We start from the raw sequence: 19,829 nt of genomic DNA, 5'->3' as shown, positions 1-19,829 counted from the left end.
TCTATTGTAAAAGTTATCTAGGAAACTACTCTCTTAAATAATATTAGCCAAATTATCTGAAATTATTCTTTTATTATAAATCTTAATTTGAGTCCTAAATTTTTCAAAAGGCGAGAATTAAAAAAGTAATTTTACGATAAAACAAAAATTAGTTAATATTATCTAATTAAAAATTAATTCTTTATACTTATTTATATCTACAAACTGAAAAATGATATCGCTATAAAAAAAATGAAGATTACACATTTTTAAGTCTGATAAAAATATTTGAAAATGTTTTTTTAAAATAAGATGTTTGATAAAATAATAAAATAATATTTTAATCATTTTTTAATTTATAGTTTTATTATTTATGAGTTTTATTTAATTAAATAGTAATTAAAGTAATATTTTATTATTTTACTAATTTTTTATAGAAGAACTTGATCCAAAACATTTAATTATTCATTCATTTATGAATTATGATTTATCTCAATGCATGTGACTGAAAATCGATTAAACGAACTTTCTCGAGTTGATAGCCTCTGCTGTCACCGTTGTTCCACTTTCCAAGAGTTTGTGTTTGCACCATATAAAATTCTTAATTATTTATATTTAGTACGAAATTATATTTGTTATGTATGTGACCTCTTTAAAACAAATTATGTTGCAAGACCAAACTATACTAATAGTGGTCAAATAGTGGACCAATTACAGATTCCAGAATATTTATACGACCCCACAAAATATTCCCAAAAAGTAAGTAACAATTCAATTTCTTAGATTCCGTGTGGTTGAAAATATTTGGGTGTTGTCGATGACGATGCACTGAAATTGGCCCAATCAAAGTTTCATCATCATGTCCTCTTCGTTTTATTGTTGTAGTGTGAAGTGTGACCTCAATCAACTAATAATATTGCAAATTTTGCAATGTTCAATTTGTCTTCATTTGTGCATTATCCTCCACTTAGATCTCATAATTCTTCCCATGTAATCATTGTTTAGGCTCTTGCAATATTTGTTATACCACGGGATGGACCTAAAATTACCAACTATGCTATACGAATAAAAAAATAGAAAAGTCTAAGGACAACAATTTTATTAAATTTTGGCCAGCATGTAATCAGCAAAAAAAAGTGAGTCATTAGATAAAATTTTACATCAATCTCATACCATTAAAACCATTTTGATAACTATTTAATGGCTACAAATTACAAGAATTGCTGGCCCTAGCATTCTTCTAAAAAAATATTAGCTATTAATTAATTATCGTATAAGAATATATATTTAATGTTCTTAAAATATTTTTTAAAGTATATTTTTATTTTTAAAAATATTTTTAAATTTTATTTTATTTATTTTATTCTAAAAATTTTTAATTTGTATTAAATATATTTTTTAATAATTAAATTTCTAACAAATTTAATATCAATCCAGCAATAATACTTAACAATTAGGAGTCAATGGCAGAATTTTGTGTCTAATTTATTTATATTAAAAGTTGTTTTTGTAAAATTATTGTTGAATTTTTCCTAAATTTTTTGAACAAATCAATTATCACGAGTATATTTAATGCAAATAAAAAATTTTTAGAATAAAATAAGAATTTAATTTTAATACATTGTCAGTGTGAAATAGTTTTACACATGTATCCAATTATGTAACGTCATATCAACAAAAATAACTACCTTCACATTGACGGCATAAATAATCATCCAAAAGAACGGATGTGATTATACGACTGTGTAAAACGTTTTACATTATCAGTGTATTAAAATTAAACTCATAAAATAAAAGTTAAAAGTATTTTTGAAATATTTGACAAATTTCAGAAAAAAAAAATACTTCACCTTAAAATTTCTTTATTACTAGTAAATAAATTTAGTTATTGGCTATATTTTTGTTTCTATAAACAATTTTAAAAAAACTAAGTATACCAAAATTATTATGTAGAGGGAATTACCTGTGAAGAAAAAGGAACAATTTCTAGAGTGCAACTAGTGTAAGCACAAGAACCACATTTTTTCATAAAGTAACTAACATACTCATCCAAAGACAAGAAGCCAACGAAGGACATGCTATCTTTTCTTTCCCGATTGAGTTGAGTTTTGGGCCTCAAAATTGTTTTCTGAAAAGCTGCTGTGGGGGTGGCAAAGAGTATTTGGTAAGATGGGAATTGTGGTCCTAACATTGTCAACCATGCTTCAAAAGAGATAGCTGTTCGGGAAAAGAAACTTGAAGAATATTTCCTTCCGCTACACAACATTAGATAAATGTTTATCGAAATCATATTTGTACCTTTTTTTTAGGGTTAATGGTCAAATAGTCCCGGAAAAATGGGCTGTTCGTCAAATTCGTTTTTAAATATTTTTTCAATTAAATTAATCCTAAAAAGACTTAAATTTAATTGCACTTGTCCTTTCATTAATGGGTTAATAGTTTCCGTTAACAAAAGCCACATGGATCATTAACCACCTCTAAAACGACGCAGTTTTGATTTATAAAGGTTAAATTGATACAAAATGATGCCGTTTTGTGTGATTATTGAGAGTAAACTCTTCTATTATTCTTTCATTTCGAGTGTTAATCTCATCTTCTCACTCCCTCTTCACTCCACTGCTCAGAACAAAAAAGAAAATAATTTCACATCACAATCAATTTTTCAATTAATAATAACAGTAGCATGTTTTTAATATTGAACCTATGGATGTTGAAAATGATGAGTCTCATTGGAGGTTAGAGACTTAGAGTAGCTATTTGAAGAGACCTAGTGGCAAATGGCAGAATCAACACCAAAGAGGCCCTTGGTCATGAGAAGTTGTTGTTGGAGCACGAGAGGCGACAACGTTAGAGGAGGAAGTTTTGGTGATCTGGTGGTTACGGAAGTTAAAAACTATTAACGGAAACTATTAATCTATTGATGGAGGACAAACGCAATTATAAAATTTTTTAAGAACTAATTTGATTGAAAAAAAATAGATTAATCATCAAATTCGTTCTCGAATAAATTTTTCAATAACATTTATGGCAATATAACATGTTTATACTATATTTAATAATAAAGATTGAATCGTTTGAGGTTCAAAGAAAAGAACGCAAATAATAGATAAATTAATATTTAAATTCTTTGTACACACTACTTCGTATAAATTTCAATCATCTGTGGCTTTGTGGGCATCATCTTGGGTGGTCTAAGTGTCTAATATTAAAAAGAGTTTTACTATGTAGACAATGACTTTTGTAAATAATATAAAAAATAGGTTCTAAAATTGATCAAATAAAGTAAAAAAAAAATACTCCATCTCCAAATTATCTTTGTACAAGATGTCTCTGGTACGGGTTGAGAGATGGATTGAGAACTTGCGGGTTGAGGTAGATGCCGGATCGTTTGACTGGAGCAATGGGGGGAGGTACCTGCAAAGACACTCCAACGCTCAAGTCAGAATGGATCTGAGAGGTATAAGGTGTGTGGGATGAATGAATACTTGGGGAGACCTGGGTCCTCTTATTTATAGGTGGTGATAGTTATCTTATCTTATCTTATCTGAATAAGATAAGAGTGGCGTTTGAATTTGAAAGTTGGTTGGGGGCTCTAGTTGGGCCGGTTCCTGGCCTTCTAGAGGGTTTTGATGGTTCGGACCCGGGTGGCCGGGTTTGGGTTTATCCCGAGTCGTGGATCCGTGGGCCGGATTCGTAACAGTTGCCCCGCATCGGGAGAGCGAGCGAGGTCGGTCTGTCGCTGGGAGATGTGGTCTTGACCGTGAGCGAGGTCGGTCTGTCGCTGGGAGATGTGGTCTTGAATGTGAGCGAGGTCTTCTTTAGTTCCTCTCGGGTAGTCATTTGATTCTTTTTTAGGAGAAGTCGATGCACCGGCCCCCGTCTTTATGGTCATGCCGAAGATTTGCCTGGCCGTTTTGGTCTGACGCGACTCTTTTGTGTCCAATGCGCCTGTTGCGTTTTTCGAGGCGTACTTTATTGGTTTCTTTTTCTAAGGGGGCATTTATTGTGAGGGGACGATTTTAGGTGTCTTTCCTTTATTGCCCCTACGCCCTTTTTTATTTTTCAGGGCTATTTGTGTCTTTCTGTCCTGTTTTGAAACCGTTTTGGCTTTCCTTCTCACTTCCCTTGTTCATTTCATTTTTCTTTCGTTCTCTCTTCTGCAAAAAAATTTCCTTCTCTCTGTGGCGTTTCTGGTGTTTCTTCGAGGTTGAGTTTCTGCTTCCCAGCTTCGGCGTTTTCCAGGCTCGTTTTCTGCATCATCAGGTTGGTATTCCTTTGTTCCTTCTTACTTTCATTTTTGTGGTGTTTTGTTGTTCTGCATTTGCCATGCATTGTTTTTCCATTTGCTTTTTGTACTGCGTTTTGTGTTTTGGGTGGTGGTATTCGTGTTTTGAAGGGGCTGAGCACCGCTGTGTTGGGTTGATAGTGGGCAGTAGGTTTTTGGTTGTCTTCCTTGCTTCTGCGTAGGGTTAGTAGGCCGATGGTGGTGCTCCTCCCTGTTTTAGGTATGCATCGGCGGAGGAGTGAGGGTGTGGGTACTCCGATAGCCCCCTCCAGGGGCGTCCCCGCTCGCTATACTTGGGTGACTAGCAATTTGTGCGGCATTCCGTCGCGGATGATGGAGGCCGATCTCCAAAGGCTCCGTGATCAGGGGGCGATTTGTGGTGGCGGCGATGTGGAGCGGCAGTATGAGCTTGCTCTCCCGGACGTCGATGAGCGTGTTTGTTATCTGAACCTTGATTCGCCCACTGTGCCGGACTGGATGTGGGTTTATGAATCGATGTTCACTCGGCTCGGCGTGCGACTTCCTTTTTTGCCGTTTGTTCAAGATTGCTGAGTCGGTGTTCTGTGGCGCCGTCTCAGCTTCACCCGAATAGCTGGGCGGCCGTTCGGTCTTTTGAGCTTGTGTGTCAGTACCTCAATCTTCCGGTTTCCATTCCTGTCTTCCTTTTTCTTTTCTTATGTACTCTTCCGACTAAAGAGGGGAAGCATAAGAAAGGGTATATGTCATTCCGGGCTCAGCCTCATCGCCGTATTTTTGGTTTGTTTGAAGATTCTTTTCATGGTTTCAAGAGAGAGTATTTTAAGGTGCGCCCTGTCCAGGGGCATCATCCATTTTGGTTGACGTTAGAGGGCGAGCGCCGGTTTCTGACCTATTGGAATTTCTGTGCCGGGCCGTCGGTTTTGACTAAGGTTACCTATGATGGTTTGTCTTCAGAGGATAAGGACATTGCTAGTGTCCTGTGGCATTTGTTCGGGGAGCGCCCATTAAATCCTTGAGACGTCATGGGGGATCCTATGGCCTTTCGGACATATATTGGTGTGTGGCTGTCTCTTTCTTTTGTTTTCATGTTTGTTTTCTGATTTTGTAACTTTGTGTTTTTCTTTGATTTTTTTATTTGAGATGGCCGGTGGTTTGACTTCTTTGGCGCGGATGAAGGCAGCGATGGATCGGGAGGAGGGGTCGTCGGCATCTCCTGCTACCCCTGTCTCTAATCCTGCTGCGGATTCTCGAGCTGTTTCCCAGGAGGTGATTTCGTCTGGGGTGAGGGTTGGTGCTCGGGCTTCACCTGGTCCCGTGAACTCGCCTGAGGAGGAAGTCGTTGTGGTTATGGCTGCCGAGGCCTCTCGGAAGAGAAAGAGGCCTGAGGAGCCTAGCAGTGAGACCTTGGAGGAGGAGGGTGCTGTTCCTACTGTGATGGACCGACGTTTTGATGCTTCAGGGTTTATAGATCAGTACTTGATGCCTGGCACAGAGCCATTTTTTGATGATTGTGATGTCTCTTTTCAAGCTAAGTCGGTGTATCGCGCCCTCCTCCGATCTGCTGTTATTGTCCGGAAGGCTGAGCCCGTGATGGCTCAGGTTGGTTTGTTGAACAAGAAGCTCCGTCACTCCCAAGCTGATGTGGCTAAGTTGAAAGAGCAGCTTGAGGCTGCCGAGGTAGCTAGAGAGAAGGCAGTGACGTCTTCCAAGGAAACTGGGGCGGAGATCCTCCGTCTTTCCGAGATTGAGACTTCGCTTCTTTCTCAGCTGGGTGTGGAGCGGCAGCGGGCTTCCGATGCGGGTTCTCAGGCTTCCGTGCTTCTTGGCGAGGTGGAGGTTTTGAAGGCCGAAGTTGCTGCTCTGAAGAAGGAGAAGGTGGAGTTGTTGGCTGATGCGAAGGGTGCGATCATGGCTACCGAGGAAACGATGAGAGCTCAGGCTTCGGTGTTGGCTCTGGGTGTGGACGTGTCTGTGATGGGGCTTTCAAGACCGTCCGTGATGGCCAAATCGTTGACCTTGAGTAGTTTTTATTGTATCTTTTTATTTTAGTTTGTTTGAACTTGGTTTTATTTTGGATATTTGGTTGGCCTTGGGCCGTGTATTTGGTATGTTTTGAACTTTGGTTTATGCCATTGTGGCCGCTTATAACTCGCTTTTCTTTGATGACTCGTGTGGCCGTTCAGGCTTTTCTGTTTTTTGAGCCGTTATATGTTTAAGCCGTCGTGACTTATGACCTTTGGTAGGCCATTAGTGTTTGGGGATATCCATTTGTTGGGCCCCAAGGGTGATCAGTTCTCGGTGTTGCGGCCGTGTTTCTATTCCGTTTTGGAAGGTAAAGGGGCAGAGGTAAAATAAAATGGAATTTTATTGGGCCTCGTTAAAACCCTCTGTTTATGGTGGGAAAGAGTACCCATGATTAATACTTTAAATTTAAAAAGGAAAACAAATGTCGTAAAGAAGGGAAACTAATAAAAAAAAGAAAAACAAGGGATGACCTAAGTAGGTCGGTCTAAGTGTAGTAGTGTCGTAGGTTGGCGGCGTTCCATGTCCTCAGGATTTTGTCGCCGTTAAGCCGTTCGAGCTTGTATGCTCCCTTTCCGATTGTGGCTTTGATTCTGTATGGTCCTTCCCAGTTGGGGGTGAGTTTCCCTTCCCCTGGGGTCGAGGTTCCAATGTCGTTTCGTCGTAGGACGAGGTCGTTGGGTACGAATTCCCGTCGGATGACGCCGTGGTTGTATCTTAGGCTGATTCTTTGTTTTAGGGCTAGCTCTCTGACATGGGCTATGCTTCTTTCTTCGTCGATGAGGTCTCGTTCTGCATCTTCGTCGTTACCCCCGACCGTTCTCCTTGGGCTTGGGTCTCCTACCTCCACTGGGATGACGGCCTCCACACCGTATGTTAAACGGAAAGGGGTTTCCCCAGTAGTCGTCTGAGGGGTTGTTCGATATGACCATAAGACTGATCCAAGTTCGTCGGCCCATAGTCCCTTGGCCTCGTCGAGCCGCTTCTTGAGCCCTTTGATGATTATTTTGTTTGTGGATTCCACCTGCCCGTTTGTTTGGGGGTGTTTTACCGAACTGAAACGGTGGGATATATGTAGCCCTTCTAGGAATTCTCTGAATTTCATATCGGTGAATTGGGTTCCGTTGTCTGAGATGACGATCTCGGGAATTCCGAACCGGGTTATGATCTGTCGCCAGAGGAATTTTCGGCATTGGGTTGCCGTAATAGAGGCCAAGGGTTCGGCCTCGATCCATTTAGTGTAATAATCTATGGCGACGATGAGATACCGGAGTTGACCGGGGGCCGTAGGAAAGGGCCCGACGAGGTCGATTCCCCAGGTACCGAATGGCCGTTCTGCCGATATAATGCTGAGTTGGTGCGGGGCGGCTTGGTGGATATTGGCGTGCTTTTGGCATTTGTCGCAGTTCTTTACCAACTGCATGGAATCCGGGATGACCGTGGGCCAGAAGTATCCGGCCCTGATGACTTTCTGGGCCAGGGTTTTACCCCCGATGTGGTGGCCACAACAGCCTTCGTGGACTTCGCGGAGTATGTATTCCGTGTCCCCGGGCTCGACGCATTTGAGAAGGGGTTGCGAGAATCCGCGCTTGTATAGTTGTCCTGCGATGACCGTATAATTGGCGGCTTCCCTTTTTGTTCGTTTTTCCTCCTTGGGGTCTTCTGGCAGTGTTCCGTTGAGGAGGTATTGTAGGATAGGGTGGGTCCATGATCCTTGGTTGGAGTGTGTCAGACAGGTGATGAGCGGATAATTTATACGCTTTTTGGCATTGTTTTTAGTATGTTTTTAGTATATTTTAGTTAGTTTTTATTATATTTTTATTAGTTTTTATTTAAAAATCACATTTCTGGACTTTACTATGAGTTTGTGTGTTTTTCTGTGATTTCAGGTATTTTCTGGCTGAAATTGAGGGACCTGAGCAAAAATCTGATTCAGAGGCTGAAAAATGACTGCAGATGCTGTTGGATTCTGACCTCTCTGCACTCGAAGTGGATTTTCGGGAGCTACAGAAGCCCAATTGGTGCGCTCTCAACTGCATTGGAAAGTAGACATCCTGGACTTTCCAGAAATATATAATAATTTATACTTTGCCCAAGATTTGATGGCCAAAATCGGCGTTCAAAGTCAGCATAGAAATTCTGGCGTCAAAACGCCAGAACTGGCATAAAAGCTGGAGTTAAACGCCCAAACTGGCACAAAAGCTGGCGTTTAACTCCAAGAAAAGTCTTTACACATGGAAGCTTCAATGCTCAGCCCAAGCACACACCAAGTGGGCCCGGAAGAAGATTTCTGCATTAATTACCTATTTCTATAACCCTAAGCTACTAGTTTTCTATAAATAGGACCTTTTGCTATTGTATTTACAGACGCTTTTCATATATACCTTTTGATCTTTATGTTCACGTTCGGGGGCTAGCCATTCGGCCATGCTTAGACCCTGTTCTTATGTATTTTCAACGGTGGAGTTTCTACACACCATAGATTAAGGTGTGGAACTCTGCTGTTCTTCTTGAATTAATACAATTACTATTGTTCTTCTATTCAATTCACGCCTACTTCTTCTCTAAGATATTCATTCGTTCTTCAACTTGATGAATGTGATGATTCGTGACACTCATCATCATTCTCACCTATGAACATGTGCCTGACAACCACCTCTGTTCTACTAGCAATAGCTTGAATGCGTATCTCTTGGGTTTCTAATCTAAGATTGGAACCTTCGTGGTATAAGCTAGAATTATTGGCGGTCATTCTTGAGATCCGGAAAGTCTAAACCTTGTCTGTGGTATTCCGAGTAGGATCTGGGAAGGGATGACTGTGACGAGCTTCAAACTCGCGATTGTTGGGTGTGTGACAGACGCAAAAGGATCAATGGATCCTATTCCAACATGATCGAGAACCGACAGATGATTAGCCGTGCGGTGACAGTGCATTTGGAACATTTTCACTGAGAGGATGGGAAGTAGCCATTGACAACGGTGATGCCCAACATAAAGCTTGCCATGGAAGGGAGTATGAATGATTTGATGAAGGCAATAGGAAAGCAGAGGTTCAAGAGGAACAAAGCATCTTCATACGCTTATCTGAAATTCCTACCAATGAATTACATAAGTATCTCTATCTCTATCTTTATTTTATGTTTTATTCATATTTTAATTATCAATCCTCCATAACCATTTGAATCTGCCTAACTGAGATTTACAAGATGACCACAGCTTGCTTCAAGCCGACAATCTCCGTGGGATCGACCCTTACTCACGTAAGGTATTACTTGGACGACCCAGTGCACTTGCTGATTTGTTGTGCGGAATTGTGACAAAGTGTGATTCACGTTTGAGAGCTCCATGTCTTTGGCGCCATTGTTGATGATGACAATTTCGTGCACCAAGTTTTTGGCGCCGTTGCCAGAGAATGAACGAACAACAATTTCGCATTTGTTTTCGGCAACTCACTCTCTCTCTTCTTCACACCTTTTCATAATACTCTTCCCCAAATACCCTTCACTAATCAACTCAATACCTCTTCCCCAAAAACCCCTCACCTATCAAATTCTACCCTCTTCTCCATAAACCCTTCACCAATCCACATCCATCCATCATAAAACCCTACCTACCTCACCTTTTAAATTCAAACCACTTTCCCTCCCAAACCCACCCTATATGGCCGAACCCTAACCTTCTCTCCACCCCTATATAAACCCATCTTCACTCCTTCATTTTCACACAACATAAACACTACTTCTCCCCCTTGGCCGAAACACCAACCCACCTCCATCTCCTCCATTTCTTCTTCTTCTACTCTTTTCTTTCTTCTTTTACTCGAGGACGAGCAAATCTTCTAAGTTTGGTGTGGTAAAAGTATTGTTTTTTGCTTTTCCATAACCATTTATGGCACCAAAGGCCGGAGAAACCTCTAGAAAGAGGAAAGGGAAGGCAAAAGCTTTCACCTCTGAATCATGGGAGATGGAGAGATTCATCTCAAAGGTGCATCAAGACCACTTCTATGAAGTTGTGGCCAAGAAGAAAGTGATCCCTGAGGTCCCTTTCAAGCTCAAAAAGGGTGAATATTCGGAGATCTGACATGAGATTCGAAGAAGAGGTTGGAAAATTCTCACCAACCCCATTCAACAAGTCGGGATCTTAATGGTTCAAGAGTTCTATGCCAATGCATGGATCACCAAGAACCATGATCAAAGTATGAACCCAGACCCTAAGAATTGGCTTACAATGGTCCGAGGGAAATACTTAGATTTCAGTCCGAAAAATGTAAGGTTGGCATTCAACTTGCCCATGATACAAGGAGATGCACACCCGTACACTAGAAGGGTCAACTTTGATCAAAGGTTGGACCAAGTCCTCATAGACATTTGTGAAGAGGGCACTCAATGGAAGAGAGATTCAAGAGGGAAGCCGGTCCAATTAAGAAGGCATGACCTCATGCCCGTCGCTAGGGGATGGTTGGAGTTCATCCAACGCTCAAACATTCCCACTAGCAACCAGTCTGAAGTTACTATAGACCGAGCTATCATGATTCATAGCATCATGATTAGAGAGGAAGTAGAAGTTTATGAGGTTATATCCCAAGAACTCTACAAGGTGGCGGACAAGTCCTCTACTTTGGCAAGGTTAGCCTTCCCTCATCTTATTTGTCACCTTTGCAATTCAGCTGGAATTGACAAAGAGGAAGACACCCTCATTGATGAGGACAAGCCCATTACTAAGAAAAGGATGGAGCAAGCAAGAGACCCCACTCATAGACAAGAACATGAGAAAATTCCTCATCATGAAATCCCTGAGATGCCTCAAGGGATGCATTTTCCTCCACAAAACTATTGGGAGTAAATCAACACCTCCATAGGAGAATTAAGTTCCAATATGGGACAACTAAGGGTGGAGCACCAAGAGCATTCCATCCTCCTCTATAAAATTAGAGAAGACCAAAGAACCATGAGAGAAGAGCAACAAAGGCAAGGAAGAGATATTGAGGAGCTCAAGCACTCCATTAGATCTTCAAGAGGAAGAACAAGCCGCCATCACTAAGGTGGACCCGTTCTTTAATTTCCTTATTCTTTACTTTCTATTTTTCGAATTTTATGCTTTATGTTTATCTATGATTGTGTCTTTATTACATGATCATTAGTGTCTTAGTGTCTATGCCTTAAAGTTATGAATGTCCTATGAATCCATCACCTTTCTTAAATGGAAAATATTTCTAATTGAAAAAAAAAAGAAGTGCATGAATTTCGAATTTTAAAATAGTTTAGTTATTTTGATGTGGTGGCAATAATTCTTGTCTTCTGAATGAATGCTTGAACAGTACATATTTTTGAATTTGTTGTTTATGAATGTTAAAATTGTTGGCTCTTGAACGAATGATGGAAAAAGGAGAAATGTTATTTGATGATCTGAAAAATCATAAAAATGATTCTTGAAGCAAGAAAAAGCAGTGAAAAGCTTGCAAAAAAAAATGGCGAAAAAAATAAAGAAAGAAAGAAAAAGAAAAGAAAAGAAAAAGCAAGCAGAAAAAGCCAATAGCCCTTTAAACCAAAAGGCAAGGGTGAAATAAAAAAGGGATCAAAGGCTTTGAGCATCAGTGGATAGGAGGGCCCACAGGAATAAAATTCTGGCCTAAGCGGCTAAACCAAGCTGTCCCTAACCATGTGCTTGTGGCGTGAAGGTGTCAAGTGAAAACTTGAGACTAAGCGGTTAAAGTCGTGGTCCAAAAGCAAAAAGAGTGTGCTTAAGAGCTCTGGACACCTCTAATTGGGGACTCTAGCAAAGCTGAGTCACAATCTGAAAAGGTTCACCCAGTTATGTGTTTGTGGCATTTATGTATCCGGTGGTAATACTGGAAAACAAAATGCTTAGGGTCACGGCCAAGACTCATAAAGTAACTGTGTTCAAGAATCAACATATTGAACTAGGAGAATCAATAACACTATCTGAATTCTGAGTTCCCATAGATGCCAATCATTCTGAACTTCAAAGGATAAAGTGAGATGCCAAAACTATTCAGAAGCAAAAAGCTAAAAGCCCCGCTCATCTAATTAAGACTGGTCTTCATAGATGTTTTTGGAATTCATTGTATATTCTATTCTTTTTATCCTATTTGATTTTCAGTTGCTTGGGGACAAGCAACAATTTAAGTTTGGTGTTTGTGATGAGCGGATAATTTATACGCTTTTTGGCATTGTTTTTAGTATGTTTTTAGTATATTTTAGTTAGTTTTTATGATATTTTTATTAGTTTTTATTTAAAAATAACATTTCTGGACTTTACTATGAGTTTGTGTATTTTTCTGTGATTTCAGGTATTTTCTGGCTGAAATTGAGGGACCTGAGCAAAAATCTGATTCAGAGGCTGAAAAAGGACTGTAGATGCTGTTGGATTCTGACCTTCCTGAACTCAAAGTGGATTTTCTAGAGCTACAAAAGCCCAATTGGCGCGCTCTCAATTGCATTGGAAAGTAGACATCCTGGGCTTTCCAGCAATATATAATAGTTCATACTTTGCCTAAGATTTGATGGCCCAAACCGGTGTTCAAAGTCAGCATAGAAATTCTGGCGTCAAAACGCCAGAACTGGCATAAAAGCTGGAGTTAAACGCCCAAACTGGCACAAAAGCTGGCGTTTAACTCCAAGAAAAGTCTCTACACATGGAAGCTTCAATGCTCAGCCCAAGCACACACCAAGTGAGCCCGGAAGAAGATTTCTGCATTAATTACCTATTTCTGTAACCCTAGGCTACTAGTTTTCTATAAATAGGACCTTTTGCTATTGTATTTACAGACACTTTTTATATATACCTTTTGATCTTTATGTTCACATTCGGGGGCTGGCCATTCGGCCATGCCTAGACCCTATTCTTATGTATTTTCAATGGTGGAGTTTCTACATACCATAGATTAAGGTGTGGAGCTCTGCTGTTCTTCATGAATTAATACAATTACTATTGTTCTTCTATTCAATTCACGCCTACTTCTTCTCTAAGATATTCATTCATTCTTCAACTTGATGAATGTGATGATCTGTGACACTCATCATCATTCTCACCTATGAACATGTGCCTGACAACCACCTCTGTTCTACTAGCAATGGCTTAAATGTGTATCTCTTGGGTTTCTAATCTAAGATTGGAACTTTCGTGGTATAAGCTAGAATTATTGGCAGTCATTCTTGAGATCCGGAAAGTCTAAACCTTGTCTGTGGTATTCTGAATAGGATCTGAGAAGAGATGACTGTGACGAGCTTCAAACTCGTGATGGTTGGGCGTGTGACAGACGCAAAAGGATCAATGGATCCTATTCCAACATGATTGAGAACCGACAGATGATTAGCCGTGCGGTGACAGTGCATTTAGAACATTTTCACTGAGAGGACGGGAAGTAGCCATCGACAACGGTGATGCTCAACATAAAGCTTGCCATGGAAGGGAGTATGAATGATTTTATGAAGGCAATAGGAAAGCAAAGGTTCAAGAAGAACAAAGCATCTTCATACGCTTATCTGAAATTCCTACCAATGAATTACATAAGTATCTCTATCTCTATCTCTATCTTTATTTTATGTTTTATTCATCTTTTAATTATCAATCCTCCATAACCATTTGAATCTACCTGACTGAGATTTACAAGATGACCATAGCTTGCTTCAAGCCGACAATCTCCGTGGGATCGACCCTTACTCACGTAAGGTATTACTTGGACGACCCAGTGCACTTGCTGGTTAGTTGTGCAGAATTGTGACAAAATTTGATTCACGTTTGAGAGCTCCAAGTCTTTGGCACCATTGTTGATGATCACAATTTCGTGCACCAACAGGCGTTAGTCGTGGTCGATATGGACGGTGACTTAACTACTTCTTCAATTAGCGACTTGTTGCCGTGTCCTGGTTTGGTGCTGGCTAGCTTAGAAAGGAGGTCTGCCCTGGCATTTCTTTCTCTAGGAATGTGTTGTATGGTTATGTGATTGAATCCTTCTTTTAGTTCGTTTACCTTGGCAAGGTATTGTTGGAGTAGGGGATCTCGCATTTGGTAGTCTCCGTTAATCTGGAAATTGACTACCTGGGAATCGGTATTCACTTCCAGGACCTTTGCTCCAACTTCCTTAGCTAGGGCTAGGCCTGCCAGGAGGGCCTCATATTCAGCTTGATTATTTGAGACTGGAAACTCGTATCGTACTGACTGTTTGATTACGACCCCGTTTTGGCTCTCGAGTATGACTCCGGCACCTCCGAAGGTGACGTTTGATGAGCCGTCGACGTGTAGCTTCCATGACTCGGGGGTGGGTTTCCCGGCGTTATCTCGGTGATGAAATCGGCCATGGCTTGTGCTTTGATTGCGTTTCGGGGTTCGAACTTGATTTGGAACTGGGACAGCTCGATGGACCATGCTAGCATTCTTCCTGCTAGGTCGGGTTTTTGTAGTACCTGTTTGACCGCTTGGTCGGTCCAGACTGTCACGGGATGGGCTTGAAAATATTGTCATAAACGCCGGGAAAACGTGAGGAGCGCGAAAGCTAACTTTTTTAGGCGTGAGTAGCGAGTTTCTGTGTCTTGTAGGACTTTGCTTATGAAGTATATGGGTTTTTGTTCTTTTTTCTCGTTTTTGCGGATGAGTGCTGCTACGAGTGCCTCTTCCGTTATGGAGAGGTATAGGTAGAGGGTCTCCCCTATTTGGGGTTTGGCAAGAACTGGTGGTTCCGCTAGGACTCTTTTGAAGTGCTGGAATGCTTCTTCACATTTTGCTTCCCATTTGAAGGGGGCTCCTTTCTTCATCAGTTTGAAGAAGGAATTGCTTTTTGTGCTGATGCTCCGAGGAAGCGGGATAACGCAATGAGCCAGCCGGTGAGCTTTTGGATGTCGTTAAGGTTTTTTGGGCTTGTCATGTCGAGGATGGCACGACATTTCTCTGGGTTAGCTTCGACTTCGCATTGCGTGATCATGAAGCCGAGGAACTTTCCTGCCTCCATTCCGAAGGCGCATTTTGTCAGGTTGAGTCGCATTCGATGCTTTCGTAGGGTGTTTATTATGAGCCTGAGGTCACTGATGAGTTGCTTGCCGGATTCGGTTTTGGCGAGCATGTCGTCTATGTAGACTTATAATTTGGTCCCGGACAGATTCTAGAATATCTTGTTGACAAGTCTTTGGTAGGTGGCTCCGGCGTTCTTCAGGCCGAAGGGCATGACTGTGTAGCAGTACGTCCCGTCGGGGGTGATGAATGCTGTTTTTTCCTCATCGGGTCGGTGCATAGGTATTTGATTATCGCCGGAGTATGCATCCATAAAGCTGAGGTATCGGTGGCCGGATGCGGCATCTACCAATCCGTCTATGTTTGGTAGGGGAAAGGCATCTTTTGGACAGGCTTTGTTGAGGTCCGTGTAATCGACGCACATTCGCCACTTCCCGTTGGACTTCTTTACTAGTACGACGTTTGCCAACCACGTCGTGTAGGGTAGTTCCCTAATGAAGTTTGCTTCGAGTAGGGCTTTTACTTGTCTTTTGACCTCGGCCGCTCGGTCTGACGACATTTTTCGTCTCCTTTGTGCCACGGGTTTGGCTTTGGGATCTACGGCTAGCCGGTGGGACATTAAGTCGGGGTTTATTCCAGGCATGTCGGCTGGTGTGAAAGCGAACAAGTCTCTGTTTTGTTTCAATAATTGGGAGAGATCTTCTTTAAGGTCGTATGGGTGGTTCCTGTTGATAAAGGTGTATTCGTCTTTGGTTTGCCCTACTTGTAGTTTTTCCATGTCGCCTTCTGGTTCTGGCCTAGGTTGGCTGTCTTGTCGGGCGTCCAGGTCGGCTAAGAATATCCCAGCCACGTCGTGAGACTTTTTCCGTAAAGCTAGGCTGGTGTTGTCACATTCTGCTGCGACTTCCCGGTCTCCGTGGATAGTACTGATGGAGCCGTCTTCCGTTATGAATTTCATAAGGAGGCATTTGGTAAAGATGATGGCAGAGAAGTCATTGATTGTTTTTCTTTCGAGGATGACGTTGTAGGCGGTGGAGTCTTTTAGGACCACAAATTCGGATAGAATTGTCTTCCTTTGGTTGCCTGTCCCTATGGTGAGGGGGAGCGTGATGGAACCGTCAGGTTTGAGGAAGTTGTCTCCGAGTCCCGTGATGCCGTTGCGGTGTGTTTGGAGATTTTCGTTGCGGAGCCCGAGCTTGTCGAAGGCTCCTCGGAAGAGGATGTTGGAGTCTGCGCCGGTGTCCACCAGTATTCTTCGAACTAATCCTGTTCCGATTCTTGCCGAGATGACGAAAGGTGCGTCTTCGGCTGAGGTGCCGTGCTAGCAGTCCTCGGGTAGGAAAGTTATCGTTTTGTCGACAGTGGTAGTTAGGGCTTGGTCTCTGACGGCCAGGACTTTGAGGTCCTTTTTTAGTGTTGATTTTGACTTGCCTGACACGTCTTTGCCCGTGATAATGTTTACTATTATGGTTGGATCGTCTTCTGGACTTTCCCTGGGGGGTTGTTTTTGCGTCCTCGGGTTGTGTCCTTCTCTTTCTGGCGACCTGTCTCTTTCCGCGCTTTTTGGTTCTCTGATGATTTTGGCAAACTCTGGGAGCTTGCCGTCTCTTATGGCTTGTTCGAGGGCGTCTTTAAGGTCAAAACAGTCTTGTGTCCTGTGCCCGTAACCTCAGTGGTAGTCACAATAAAGGGTTTTGTTGCCGCCCGTTCTTTCTTTGAGTTTTCGGGCTTTTGGGATAATACCTCGATCTGCTATCTGGAGGTATATCTCGGTAATTGGGGCTGTCATGGGTGTGTAATTAGAGAATTTGCCGATTCTGGGTGGTCAGTTTGTGTTTGTTTGTTTGGGCTGGTCCCTTTGATTTTCTCTGGATATTGGATTATGTCGGGATGTCAGATTGCCATGTTGGGTGTTGCTGTGCTGTCGTTTGTTGGCGGTGACGACCTGGCTAACTTTCTCGCCGTTTATGTAGTCTCTGGCGACGTTCTGGATCTCGTGCATGGTCTACACTGGTTTAGTGGTAAGGTGCTTGCGGAAATCTTCATTCATGAGCCCGTTGGTTAAACAGAGGCTTGCGACGAAATCCGTGAGTCCGTCTACCATTAGGCATTCATCGTTAAAGCGGTCGATGTATTTTCGCGTGGATTCGTCTTGTTTCTGCGTGACCCCTAGCAGGCTGATGGGGTGTTTAGCCTTGGTGATTCTGGTTGTAAATTTGGCCATGAACTTTCACGAGATGTCGTGGAAACTGGTTATGGATCCGTTAGGGAGGGCGTTGAACTATTTCATTGCCAGCCCGGCTAGGGTTACCGGGAAAGCTCTGCATCGAACTGCGTCGGCTGCACCTTCTAGGTTCATCTTGGCCTCGAAGGCCGTTAGGTGCTCCTGGGGGTCTTTGGTTCTGTCATACTTCATGTCCGTGGGTTTGTCAAATCCTTTAGGGAGTTTTGCTTTTAAGATCCTTTCTGTGAAGGGAGTGGCTCCCATTATCGTGTGTTCGTTTCTCGTGCGCTTGGTTTCTCGGTGTCGCCGATCTTCATCTGAGTCATGTTGATGACTTAGATCCCGGGAGGCACTGTGGTTATACCTCTTACTGTGTCGCCGTTCTGGCGATTTTTCACGTCTGGGGCTGCGCGAGGTGCTATGATTGCCTCTCCCATCGTGTTGTCGGGTTGGTGATCGGCCGCGATGGGATTTTGATCTAGAAGTTACGTGGCTTCCGTTTTTGGCGTTGTGCCTTTCCCCGGTGGCTACTCTTTCTTTGAGTTCCTGGACTCGAAGGCATAGATCTTGGATTATTTGTTCCGCTTTTTCCCCGGTGTTTTCGGCCGTGGTTCTGCGGTGACGTATTCGTTTTCTTTGTTTTGCGCTGGAGTGGCGTGGTGGATGGTGCTTGCTATCCTTCTGCGATTCGTGACCTCTTGGTGTTCGGGGGTCGGGTTCCTCGTTCGAGAGTTGTCTTGGCTTAGGGAGGTCTCTTCCGGTATGTCCCCCATTCCGGCTTGATTGGCGTAAGTTCCCCACAGACGGAGCCAATGTACAAGATGTCTCTGGTACGGGTTGAGAGATGGATTGAGAACTTGCGGGTTGAGGTAGATGCCAGATCGCTTGACTAGAGCAATGGGGAGAGGTACCTGCAAAGACACTCCGACGCTCAAGTCAGAATGGATCTAAGAGGTATAAGGTGTGTGGGATGAATGAATACCTGGGAGGACCTGGGTCCTCTTATTTATAGGTGGTGATAGTTATCTTATCTTATCTTATATTATCTTATCTGAATAAGATAAGAGTGGCGTTTGAATTTGAAAGTTGGTTGGGGGCTCTAGTTGGGCCGGTTCCTGGCCTTCTAGAGGGTTTTGATGGTCCGGACCCGGGTGGCCGGGTTTGGGTTTATCCTGGGTCGTGGATCCGTGGGCCGGATCCGTAACAATCTTCAAAACTAAATTACCTCTTAAACCTTAACATTAAGATAACCATCTGCACACTTAACAAATTGAACATCCAGCTATTGTTAAATGTACATGAGTAAATCGAATCAAAAGAAATAACAATCCAATTAAAAATAATGAACATAATCATCTGCATACTTATTGAATTGAACATCCGACATATCCATTGTTCACATTATTTAATATTCTCATTGTCTACCTATACTTTTCCCATTAAAAAACATTCTGAAAAAATGTTTTTGTTTTTCCTTCTTTAAGAGCATTTATAAAAATGGATAGAGAGAGAGCGTGAGAGAGAGTGGGGGTGGGAAACACAGGGAGGGGTGGTAAAGATCCAAGGGTTTGGAACAGGGAAGAGTATTGGCGGTTGGAACATGAGTCTTTCTCCATTTTTGTGAATAATCTTCCTAGCGACATCTCGAAGAATGAATTATTCCATTTGTTCAATTGGACTGGGCGCATTAATGACATATAACTATCTCAAAAGCAAAAATATGGTGATTTGTACATTTTTGCTTTCATACGGTATACCACTAAAGGAGGAGCCTTGAAAGCCATAGCAGAGATGAATCGATTGAGGTTGAGAGGTAAGATCGTCTTTGTGGGAGAAGCTAAGTATAGAAGAGTGTCGAAAACTACGGACATGAATAAGGAACGAGGAGGAGATGACACGCAAGACCCAAATGCTCGTCAACCAGATTGAGAAGTAGGCCACGATGGTTCTTTGTCAGTTGGACAAGAACGACGGACGAAGGAAATAATAGAAAATTGGCGTGAAAATGAAGGGAGGAAGAAGGTGGAAGCAGAGGTGGTGAAAGATAATATGGATTGGTTGCAGAGAAGTCTCATAGGGACTACGACGAAGCCTATCAACTTCATCTACTTGTCAAAAACGATTGCGAAGAATCTCCCTTCTATTGTCCAGATTAAGGAAATGGGAGCGCACAAAGCTCTTTTGACCTTTGATAGTGTACTGCATGCTGACAACACATATACCTTTTAATTGAATGGCCTTTTACAAGTCTTTCACAGGGTATGCAGGTGGGATGAGTCACAGCAGTATGAAACTCGAAGAGTGTGGCTCCAATGTGTCGAGGTTCCGCTGCACGTATGGTCATCCGATACTTTCAATACGATAGGAGGTCAA

At 42.2% G+C, this 19,829-nt stretch overlaps 1 protein-coding gene across 1 annotated transcript; it reads right to left on the bottom strand.

Moving 5' to 3' along the window:
- Positions 1–15,383: 15,383 nt before the first annotated feature.
- Positions 15,384–17,234, bottom strand: LOC148567247 (uncharacterized). Its single transcript, XM_088484545.1, has 3 exons — positions 17,187–17,234; positions 15,655–16,553; positions 15,384–15,549 (listed from the first exon to the last, which is right to left on the bottom strand). Exons 1-3 carry the CDS (start codon positions 17,232–17,234, stop codon positions 15,384–15,386), a joined length of 1,113 nt encoding a protein of 370 aa, XP_088340671.1.
- Positions 17,235–19,829: the final 2,595 nt, after the last annotated feature.

Source organism: Arachis ipaensis, chromosome B4 (assembly GCF_059453495.1).
Source record: "Arachis ipaensis isolate K30076 ecotype BB chromosome B4, ASM5945349v1, whole genome shotgun sequence".
Lineage (NCBI taxonomy): Eukaryota > Viridiplantae > Streptophyta > Magnoliopsida > Fabales > Fabaceae > Arachis > Arachis ipaensis.
Note: the sequence above shows the minus strand (reverse complement) of the source record. Positions and strands in the feature narration are given on the sequence as shown.